This window comes from Salmo salar, chromosome ssa29 (assembly GCF_905237065.1).
Source record: "Salmo salar chromosome ssa29, Ssal_v3.1, whole genome shotgun sequence".
Taxonomy (NCBI): domain Eukaryota; kingdom Metazoa; phylum Chordata; class Actinopteri; order Salmoniformes; family Salmonidae; genus Salmo; species Salmo salar.
This window is the reverse complement of record NC_059470.1, coordinates 40,643,630-40,655,000: the sequence shown is the minus strand read 5'-3', so window position 1 is coordinate 40,655,000 and position 11,371 is coordinate 40,643,630. Positions and strand designations below refer to the sequence as shown.

At 41.3% G+C, this 11,371-nt stretch overlaps 1 protein-coding gene across 1 annotated transcript in view; it reads left to right on the top strand.

The window, feature by feature from the left end:
• The window catches only part of LOC123731549 (glutenin, high molecular weight subunit PW212-like), a 61,661-nt gene extending 51,593 nt beyond the window's left edge, over positions 1-10,068 (top strand). Inside the window, exon 2 of the mRNA XM_045710827.1 lies at positions 8,467-10,068. Coding sequence (XP_045566783.1) covers positions 8,467-10,068 — 1,602 coding nt within the window. The remainder of the gene's footprint in view (positions 1-8,466) is intronic.
• Positions 10,069-11,371: the final 1,303 nt, after the last annotated feature.

The window sequence follows — 11,371 nt, the reverse complement described above, 5'->3', positions numbered from 1 at the left end:
GTGCCTTTCCGTTCACCTTCACACTCCTGGGTCAGACTACACTCAATCATAGGACCTACTGAAGAGATGAGTCTTCAATAAAGACTTAAAGGATGAGACCGAGTCTGCGTCTCTCACATGGGTAGGCAGACCATTCCTTAAAAATGTAGCTCTATAGGAGAAAGCCCTGCCTCCAGCTGTTTGCTTAGAAATTCTAGGGACAGTAAGGAGGCCTGCGTCTTGTGACCGTAGCGTACGTGTAGGTATGTACAGCAGGACCAAATCGGAAAGATAGGTAGGAGCAAGCCCATGTAATACTTTATAGGTTAGCAGTAAAACCTTGAAATCAGCCCTTGCCTTAACAGGAAGCCAGTGTATGGAAGCTAGCACTGGAGTAATATGATCAAATTCTTTGGTTCTAGTCAGGATTCTAGCAGCCGTATTTAGCACTAACTGAAGTTTATTTAGTGCTTTATCCGGGTAGCAGGAATGTAGAGCATTGCAGCAGTCTAACCTAGAAGTGACAAAAGCATGGATACATTTTTCTGCATCATTTTTGGACAGAAAGACTCTGATTTTTGCAATGTTACGTAGATGGAAAAAAGCTGTCTTTGAAACAGTCTTGATATGTTTTTCAAAAGAGAGATCAGGGTCCAGAGTAACGCCGAGGTCCTTCACAGTTTTATTTGAGACGACTGTACAACCATCCAGATTAATTGTCAGATTCAACAGAAGTTCTCTTTGTTTCTTGGGACCTAGAACTAGCATCTCTGTTTTGTCCGAGTTTAAAAGTAGAACATTTGCAGCCATCCACTTCCTTATATCTGAAACACAGGCTTCCAGGGAGGGAAATTCTTTTTTTAAGTGATTGAGTAGGCTGCATAGATTTCATGACTAGAAGCTCAAAAGACCAAAAAGCAGTCATTTTTTTTGTAAATTGAAATTTGCTATCGTAAATGTTAGCAACACCTCCACCTTTGCCGGATGCACGGGGGGTATGGTCACTAGTGTAACCAGGAGGTGAGGCCTCATTTAACACAGTAAATTCATCAGGCTTAAGCCATGTTTCAGTCAGGCCAGTCACATCAAGATTATGATCAGTGACTAGTTCATTGACTATAACTGCCTTGGAAGTGAGGGATCTAACATTAAGTAGTCCTATTTTGAGATGTGAGATATCACGATCTCTTTCAATAATGGCAGGAATGGAGGAGGTCTTTATACTAGTGAGATTGCTAAGGCGAACACCGCCATGTTTAGTTTTGCCCAACCTAGATCGAGGCACAGACACGGTCTCAATGGGGATAGCTGAGCTGACTACACTGACTGTGCTAGTGGCTAACAGCCTGCTGCCTGGCCTGCACCCTATTTCATTGTGGAGCTAGGGGAGTTAGAGCCCTGTCTATGTTCGTAGATAAGATGAGAGCACCCCTCCAGCTAGGATGGAGTCCGTCACTCCTCAACGGGCCAGGCTTGGTTCTGTTTGTGGGTGAGTCCCAGAAAGAAGGCCAATTATCTACAAATTCGATATATTGGGAGGGGCAGAAAACAGTTTTCAACCAGCGTTTGCGTCTGAAGCTGGACTTGCAGCACAGCTATCCTCGCCGTAAGGCGATCGTTCTCCTGTATATTATGAGTACAGCGACTGCAATTAGAAGGCATCATGCTAATGTTACTACTTAGCTTCGGGCTGGTGGAGGTCCTGGCGAACCACGTCTAGATAAAGCGTCCGGAGCGAAAAAGTTGAATGAAAAAACGTTGAGCGAGGGGAAAAACTGTAAATATAAAACGGTCATTAAAAAGCAAAAAAAAAACGTAATGTTGTCAGGTAGCAAAGTAAACTTAGCAACAAACCGCACAGCAGCACGTAAACAAGTCTACAAGTTATGACCGGAAATGGCGTCAGCTAGCATGTTAGTACTGTTAGCATGTTAGTACTGTTAGCATGTTAGTACTGTTAGCATGTTAGTACTGTTAGCATGTTAGTACTGTTAGCATGTTAGTACTGTTAGTATGTTAGTACTGTTAGCATGTTAGTACTGTTAGCATGTTAGTACTGTTAGCATGTTAGTACTGTTAGCATGTTAGTACTGTTAGCATGTTAGTACTGTTAGCATGTCAGTACTGTTAGCATGTCAGTACTGTTAGCATGTTAGTACTGTTAGCATGTTAGTACTGTTAGCATGTTAGTACTGTTAGCATGTCAGTACTGTTAGCATGTTAGTACTGTTAGCATGTTAGTACTGTTAGCATGTTAGTACTGTTAGTATGTTAGTACTGTTAGTATGTTAGTATGTTAGTATGTTAGCATGTTAGTACTGTTAGTATGTTAGTACTGTTAGCATGTTAGTATGTTAGTACTGTTAGTATGTTAGTACTGTTAGTATGTTAGTACTGTTAGCATGTTAGTATGTTAGCATGTTAGTACTGTTAGCATGTTAGTACTGTTAGCATGTTAGTACTGTTAGTATGTTAGTACTGTTAGCATGTTAGTACTGTTAGCATGTTAGTACTGTTAGTATGTTAGTACTGTTAGTATGTTAGTACTGTTAGCATGTTAGTACTGTTAGCATGTTAGTACTGTTAGCATGTTAGTACTGTTAGCATGTTAGTACTGTTAGTATGTTAGTACTGTTAGCATGTTAGTACTGTTAGCATGTTAGTACTGTTAGCATGTTAGTACTGTTAGCATGTTAGTACTGTTAGTATGTTAGTATGTTAGTACTGTTAGCATGTTAGTACTGTTAGCATGTTAGTACTGTTAGCATGTTAGTACTGTTAGTATGTTAGTACTGTTAGCATGTTAGTACTGTTAGTATGTTAGTACTGTTAGCATGTTAGTACTGTTAGTATGTTAGTACTGCTAGCATGTTAGTACTGTTAATATGTTAGCATGTTAGTATGTTAGTACTGTTAGCATGTTAGTACTGTTAGTATGTTAGTACTGTTAGCATGTTAGTACTGTTAGTACTGTTAGTATGTTAGTACTGTTAGTATGTTAGTATGTTAGTACTGTTAGCATGTTAGTACTGTTAGCATGTTAGTATGTTAGTACTGTTAGTATGTTAGTATGTTAGTACTGTTAGTATGTTAGTACTGTTAGTATGTTAGTACTGTTAGCATGTTAGTACTGTTAGTATGTTAGTACTGTTAGCATGTTAGTACTGTTAGCATGTTAGTACTGTTAGCATGTTAGTACTGTTAGTATGTTAGTACTGTTAGCATGTTAGTACTGTTAGCATGTTAGTATGTTAGTACTGTTAGTATGTTAGTACTGTTAGTATGTTAGTACTGTTAGCATGTTAGTACTGTTAGCATGTTAGTACTGTTAGCATGTTAGTACTGTTAGCATGTTAGTACTGTTAGTATGTTAGTACTGTTAGCATGTTAGTACTGTTAGCATGTTAGTATGTTAGTACTGTTAGCATGTTAGTACTGTTAGCATGTTAGTACTGTTAGCATGTTAGTACTGTTAGTATGTTAGTACTGTTAGCATGTTAGTACTGTTAGCATGTTAGTACTGTTAGCATGTTAGTACTGTTAGCATGTTAGTACTGTTAGCATGTTAGTACTGTTAGTACTGTTAGTATGTTAGTACTGTTAGTATGTTAGTATGTTAGTACTGTTAGTATGTTAGTACTGTTAGCATGTTAGTACTGTTAGCATGTTAGTACTGTTAGCATGTTAGTACTGTTAGCATGTTAGTACTGTTAGCATGTTAGTACTGTTAGTATGTTAGTACTGTTAGCATGTTAGTACTGTTAATATGTTAGCATGTTAGTACTGTTAGCATGTTAGTACTGTTAGCATGTTAGTATGTTAGTACTGTTAGCATGTTAGTACTGTTAGCATGTTAGAACTGTTAGCATGTTAGTACTGTTAGCATGTTAGTACTGTTAGCATGTTAGTACTGTTAGCATGTTAGTACTGTTAGTATGTTAGTATGTTAGTACTGTTAGCATGTTAGTACTGTTAATATGTTAGCATGTTAGTACTGTTAGCATGTTAGTACTGTTAGCATGTTAGTATGTTAGTACTGTTAGCATGTTAGTACTGTTAGCATGTTAGAACTGTTAGCATGTTAGTACTGTTAGCATGTTAGTACTGTTAGCATGTTAGTACTGTTAGCATGTTAGTATGTTAGTACTGTTAGCATGTTAGTACTGTTAGTATGTTAGTACTGTTAGTATGTTAGTACTGTTAGCATGTTAGTACTGTTAGTATGTTAGTACTGTTAGTATGTTAGTACTGTTAGCATGTTAGTACTGTTAGCATGTTAGTACTGTTAGCATGTTAGTACTGTTAATATGTTAGCATGTTAGTACTGTTAGCATGTTAGTACTGTTAGCATGTTAGTATGTTAGTACTGTTAGCATGTTAGTACTGTTAGCATGTTAGTACTGTTAGCATGTTAGTATGTTAGTATGTTAGTACTGTTAGTATGTTAGTACTGTTAGCATGTTAGTACTGTTAGCATGTTAGTACTGTTAGCATGTTAGTACTGTTAGCATGTTAGTACTGTTAGCATGTTAGTACTGTTAATATGTTAGCATGTTAGTACTGTTAGCATGTTAGTACTGTTAGCATGTTAGTACTGTTAATATGTTAGCATGTTAGTACTGTTAGCATGTTAGTACTGTTAGCATGTTAGTATGTTAGTACTGTTAGCATGTTAGTACTGTTAGTATGTTAGTACTGTTAGCATGTCAGTACTGTTAGCATGTTAGTACTGTTAGCATGTTAGTACTGTTAGTATGTTAGTACTGTTAGCATGTTAGTATGTTAGTACTGTTAGCATGTCAGTACTGTTAGCATGTTAGTACTGTTAGTATGTTAGTACTGTTAGCATGTTAGTACTGTTAGCATGTTAGTATGTTAGTACTGTTAGCATGTTAGTACTGTTAGCATGTTAGTACTGTTAGTATGTTAGTACTGTTAGCATGTTAGTACTGTTAGTATGTTAGTACTGTTAGCATGTTAGTACTGTTAGTATGTTAGTACTGTTAGCATGTTAGTATGTTAGTACTGTTAGCATGTTAGTACTGTTAGCATGTTAGTACTGTTAGCATGTTAGTACTGTTAGTATGTTAGTACTGTTAGCATGTTAGTACTGTTAGTATGTTAGTACTGTTAGCATGTTAGTATGTTAGTACTGTTAGCATGTTAGTACTGTTAGCATGTTAGTACTGTTAGCATGTTAGTACTGTTAGCATGTTAGTACTGTTAGTATGTTAGTACTGTTAGCATGTTAGTACTGTTAGCATGTTAGTACTGTTAGCATGTTAGTACTGTTAGCATGTTAGTACTGTTAGCATGTTAGTACTGTTAGTACTGTTAGTATGTTAGTACTGTTAGCATGTTAGTACTGTTAGCATGTTAGTACTGTTAGCATGTTAGTACTGTTAGCATGTTAGTACTGTTAGTATGTTAGTACTGTTAGCATGTTAGTACTGTTAGCATGTTAGTACTGTTAGCATGTTAGTACTGTTAGTACTGTTAGTATGTTAGTACTGTTAGTATGTTAGTATGTTAGTACTGTTAGTATGTTAGTACTGTTAGCATGTTAGTACTGTTAGCATGTTAGTACTGTTAGCATGTTAGTACTGTTAGCATGTTAGTACTGTTAGCATGTTAGTACTGTTAGTATGTTAGTATGTTAGTACTGTTAGCATGTTAGTACTGTTAATATGTTAGCATGTTAGTACTGTTAGCATGTTAGTACTGTTAGCATGTTAGTATGTTAGTACTGTTAGCATGTTAGTACTGTTAGCATGTTAGAACTGTTAGCATGTTAGTACTGTTAGCATGTTAGTACTGTTAGCATGTTAGTACTGTTAGCATGTTAGTACTGTTAGTATGTTAGTATGTTAGTACTGTTAGCATGTTAGTACTGTTAATATGTTAGCATGTTAGTACTGTTAGCATGTTAGTACTGTTAGCATGTTAGTATGTTAGTACTGTTAGCATGTTAGTACTGTTAGCATGTTAGAACTGTTAGCATGTTAGTACTGTTAGCATGTTAGTACTGTTAGCATGTTAGTACTGTTAGCATGTTAGTATGTTAGTACTGTTAGCATGTTAGTACTGTTAGTATGTTAGTACTGTTAGTATGTTAGTACTGTTAGCATGTTAGTACTGTTAGTATGTTAGTACTGTTAGTATGTTAGTACTGTTAGCATGTTAGTACTGTTAGCATGTTAGTACTGTTAGCATGTTAGTACTGTTAATATGTTAGCATGTTAGTACTGTTAGCATGTTAGTACTGTTAGCATGTTAGTATGTTAGTACTGTTAGCATGTTAGTACTGTTAGCATGTTAGTACTGTTAGCATGTTAGTATGTTAGTATGTTAGTACTGTTAGTATGTTAGTACTGTTAGCATGTTAGTACTGTTAGCATGTTAGTACTGTTAGCATGTTAGTACTGTTAGCATGTTAGTACTGTTAGCATGTTAGTACTGTTAATATGTTAGCATGTTAGTACTGTTAGCATGTTAGTACTGTTAGCATGTTAGTACTGTTAATATGTTAGCATGTTAGTACTGTTAGCATGTTAGTACTGTTAGCATGTTAGTATGTTAGTACTGTTAGCATGTTAGTACTGTTAGTATGTTAGTACTGTTAGCATGTCAGTACTGTTAGCATGTTAGTACTGTTAGCATGTTAGTACTGTTAGTATGTTAGTACTGTTAGCATGTTAGTATGTTAGTACTGTTAGCATGTCAGTACTGTTAGCATGTTAGTACTGTTAGTATGTTAGTACTGTTAGCATGTTAGTACTGTTAGCATGTTAGTATGTTAGTACTGTTAGCATGTTAGTACTGTTAGCATGTTAGTACTGTTAGTATGTTAGTACTGTTAGCATGTTAGTACTGTTAGTATGTTAGTACTGTTAGCATGTTAGTACTGTTAGTATGTTAGTACTGTTAGCATGTTAGTATGTTAGTACTGTTAGCATGTTAGTACTGTTAGCATGTTAGTACTGTTAGCATGTTAGTACTGTTAGTATGTTAGTACTGTTAGCATGTTAGTACTGTTAGTATGTTAGTACTGTTAGCATGTTAGTATGTTAGTACTGTTAGCATGTTAGTACTGTTAGCATGTTAGTACTGTTAGCATGTTAGTACTGTTAGCATGTTAGTATGTTAGTACTGTTAGTATGTTAGTACTGTTAGCATGTTAGTACTGTTAGCATGTTAGTACTGTTAGCATGTTAGTACTGTTAGTATGTTAGTACTGTTAGTATGTTACAGTAGTAATAACAAAGGACTTTAGACAAAGTCAAATATAACATTTTATATACTGCAGCAATATTGCTTATACTGTGTGTAGATGATGTGTACAATCCTCTGTCTGTATATTGATATCAGCACCGTGTCATATTGATATCAGCGCCGTCTCATCATATTGATATCAGCACCGTCTCATCATATTAATATCAGCACCGTCTCATCATAATGATATCAGCACCGTCTCATCGTAATGACATCAGCACCGTCTCATCATAATGATATCAGCGCCGTCTCATCATAATGATATCAGCACCGTCTCATCATAATGATATCAGCACCGTCTCATCGTAATGACATCAGCACCGTCTCATCATAATGATATCAGCGCCGTCTCATCATAATGATATCAGCACCGTCTCATCATAATGATATCAGCACCGTGTCATATTGATATCAGCGCCGTCTCATCATAATGATATCAGCACCGTCTCATCAGGTCAAATTCTGTGTGTGTGTGTAAATGTCTTTGTCAAATTAAGGTGAATCTGACTCAACACTAGACCATTTACAGAAACGCATACACTTAAGAAACAGCCAATAAAAACATTACAAGAAACATCCTATAGCGAATCAAAAAGGATTTTTGAAGATTCAGTTGGTTCATTGTTTACATTGTTCAGTCTGGATTAGCTCTTCCTTTTGTACTGTGCTACCCTGTCTCTTGGGTCTCCTGAATAGAGAAGGGGAGACCATGGTTCCTCCGCACCCCTCTATCCTCCGTGACCAGGAAACCGACAAGTAGTCGAGGAGGTTGTCAATTTGTTAGCTAACGAGGAAGTGTTTTTAAAACCTCCCTCTGAATCAGCTGTTGTTTTCTCGAAGAAGAAAAGAATAGAAACACATTTATAAACTATATGCTACGTATCCTTTTGTCTATAAATTGTCTTGCACAACTAAGCTAAATTAGTTTTTATCACTTATATATTTTTTTGTAATTCCTCCTCTCTAAACATCTTACCCGATTGAGATGCTCCCCTACTGTGGGCTAGTTAGGCTTGAGTGTTATGTAACCCGTTTCCGGTTTCAGGATATTTACCCCGTCTGGTTGGTCGCGCATAGACAATATTCCGCTGTTGCTCACCGTTTCTGTAGTGTTTTGGCATTTTGCCTTTGTAGCCAGCAACTCAAATTCAAAATGTGTTCGCGACATGAGCAGAATACAACTAGTGTAGACTTTACCCTGCTACCCTGTCTCAGGGCCTGTACCCCGCTGCCCTGTCTCAGGGCCTGTACCCCGCTACCCTGTCTCAGGGCCTGTACCTCGCTACCCTGTCTCAGGGCCTGTACCCTGCTACCCTGTCTCAGGGCCTGTACCCTACTACCCTGTCTCAGGGCCTGTACCCCGCTGCCCTGTCTCAGGGCCTGTACCCCGCTGCCCTGTCTCAGGGCCTGTACCCCGCTACCCTGTCTCAGGGCCTGTACCTCGCTACCCTGTCTCAGGGCCTGTACCCTGCTACCCTGTCTCAGGGCCTGTACCCTGCTACCCTGTCTCAGGGCCTGTACCTTGCTACCCTGTCTCAGGGCCTGTACCCTGCTACCCTGTCTCAGGGCCTGTACCTCGCTACCCTGTCTCAGGGCCTGTACCCTGCTACCCTGTCTCAGGGCCTGTACCCTGCTACCCTGTCTCAGGGCCTGTACCCTGCTACCATGTCTCAGGGCCTGTACCCTGCTACCCTGTCTCAGGGCCTGTACCCTGCTACCCTGTCTCAGGGCCTGTACCCTGCTACCCTGTCTCAGGGCCTGTACCTTGCTACCCTGTCTCAGGGCCTGTACCCTGCTACCCTGTCTCAGGGCCTGTACCCTGCTACCCTGTCTCAGGGCCTGTACCCTCCTACCCTGTCTCAGGGCCTGTACCCTGCTACCCTGTCTCAGGGCCTGTACCCTGCTACCCTGTCTCAGGGCCTGTACCCTGCTACCCTGTCTCAGGGCCTGTACCCTACTACCCTGTCTCAGGGCCTGTACCCTGCTACCCTGTCTCAGGGCCTGTACCCTGCTACCCTGTCTCAGGGCCTGTACCCTGCTACCCTGTCTCAGGGCCTGTACCCTGCTACCCTGTCTCAGGGCCTGTACCCTGCTACCCTGTCTCAGGGCCTGTACCCTCCTACCCTGTCTCAGGGCCTGTACCCTGCTACCCTGTCTCAGGGCCTGTACCCTGCTACCCTGTCTCAGGGCCTGTACCCTGCTACCCTGTCTCAGGGCCTGTACCCTGCTACCCTGTCTCAGGGCCTGTACCCTGCTACCCTGTCTCAGGGCCTGTACCCTGCTACCCTGTCTCAGGGCCTGTACCCTCCTACCCTGTCTCAGGGCCTGTACCCTGCTACCCTGTCTCAGGGCCTGTACCCTGCTACCCTGTCTCAGGGCCTGTACCCTCCTACCCTGTCTCAGGGCCTGTACCCTGCTACCCTGTCTCAGGGCCTGTACCCTGCTACCCTGTCTCTGGGCCTGTACCCTGCTACCCTGTCTCAGGGCCTGTACCCTGCTACCCTGTCTCAGGGCCTGTACCCTCCTACCCTGTCTCAGGGCCTGTACCCTGCTACCCTGTCTCTGGGCCTGTACCCTGCTACCCTGTCCCAGGGCCTGTACCCTGCTACCCTGTCTCTGGGCCTGTACCCTGCTACCCTGTCTCAGGGCCTGTACCCTGCTCCCCTGTCCCTGGGCCTGTACCCTGCTACCCTGTCTCTGGGCCTGTACCCTGCTACCCTGTCTCAGGGCCTGTACCCTCCTACCCTGTCTCTGGGCCTGTACCCTCCTACCCTGTCTCTGGGCCTGTACCCTGCTACCCTGTCTCTTAGGTTTTGAAATAACATCAGGTAGTCCTCAACACAAGGCAACATACCAGGAAGTACTTTCCTAAGCAGGGGAGATTTCTGGAGGCCCCAAACACAGACAGAAGTTAGAGGGGATTTGTAGGATTGGGGAAAAAGGTCTGAGTAGGAGGCCTGGAATTGGGAAGCGAGAAAATGTTTTATATAAAAAAAATGTTTTTATAATAATTATCCCAGGATGCAACACAGATACGATAACGAACACCCGATACACCCGTGTCGTTTTTCAGAGTACTTTCCCTTTCTCTTTAAATCAACAGCCTCCCTTAGCTAGCTAACAGCTACAACCGTTCTGCATTTAACACGCCGAGTCCTCTACGGAGTCTAAGTCTCTTAGGATGTTAATGCTTCCTCCCACACCCTCTCTCTAAATACCGCCTCAAACACATCCCTCCATCCGCTTAGATAGACAAAGAAACAAAACAAGGTGTACCAAAAGAAAATCTCTCTCTCTCTCCTTCATATACAACAGCGAGTTTAAAATGTACTTTACATTAGCAACAAACAAAAAAACATTTTTTTTTTAAAAACAACATTTTAACGTTGGGATTACCCCAGTGGGGAGCTGATGGGGGTAAATCGTTGTCAAGTCACCCTGAGGAAATCACATCTTAGTGAAAAGCAGTTGAAGAGACACATTGTCATGTCGGTTCATAAACATTTAGCATCGCCTTACAATTACCAGGATGATGTGCTGCAAGGGTTGTGGCCGTGTCACAAATGGCAATCTGTTCCAGATTTAGTGCACTATTTTAGTAGTAGGTAGGATAGTAGTGGTGGTGGGTAGTAGGATAGTAGTGGTAGTGGGGGGTAGTAGGATAGTAGTGGTAGTGGGGGGTAGTAGGATAGTAGTGGTGGTAGTGGGGGGTAGTAGGATAGTGGTGGTGGTAGTGGGGGTAGTAGGATAGTGGTGGTGGTAGTGGGGGTAGTAGGATAGTAGTGGTGGTAGTGGGGGGTAGTAGGATAGTAGTGGTAGTGGGGGGTAGTAGGATAGTGGGATAGTAGTGGTAGTGGGGGTAGTAGAATAGTAGTGGTGGTAGTGGGGGTAGTAGAATAGTAGTGGTAGTAGTGGGGGGTAGTGGGATAGTAGTGGTAGTGGGGGGGTAGTAGAATAGTAGTGGTAGTGGGGGTAGTAGAATAGTAGTGGTGGTAGTGGGGGGTAGTAGAATAGTAGTGGTGGTAGTGGGGGGTAGTAGGATAGTAGTGGTGGTAGTGGGGGGTAGTAGGATATTAGTGGTGGTAGTGGGGGTAGTAGGATAGTGGTGGTGGTAGTGGGG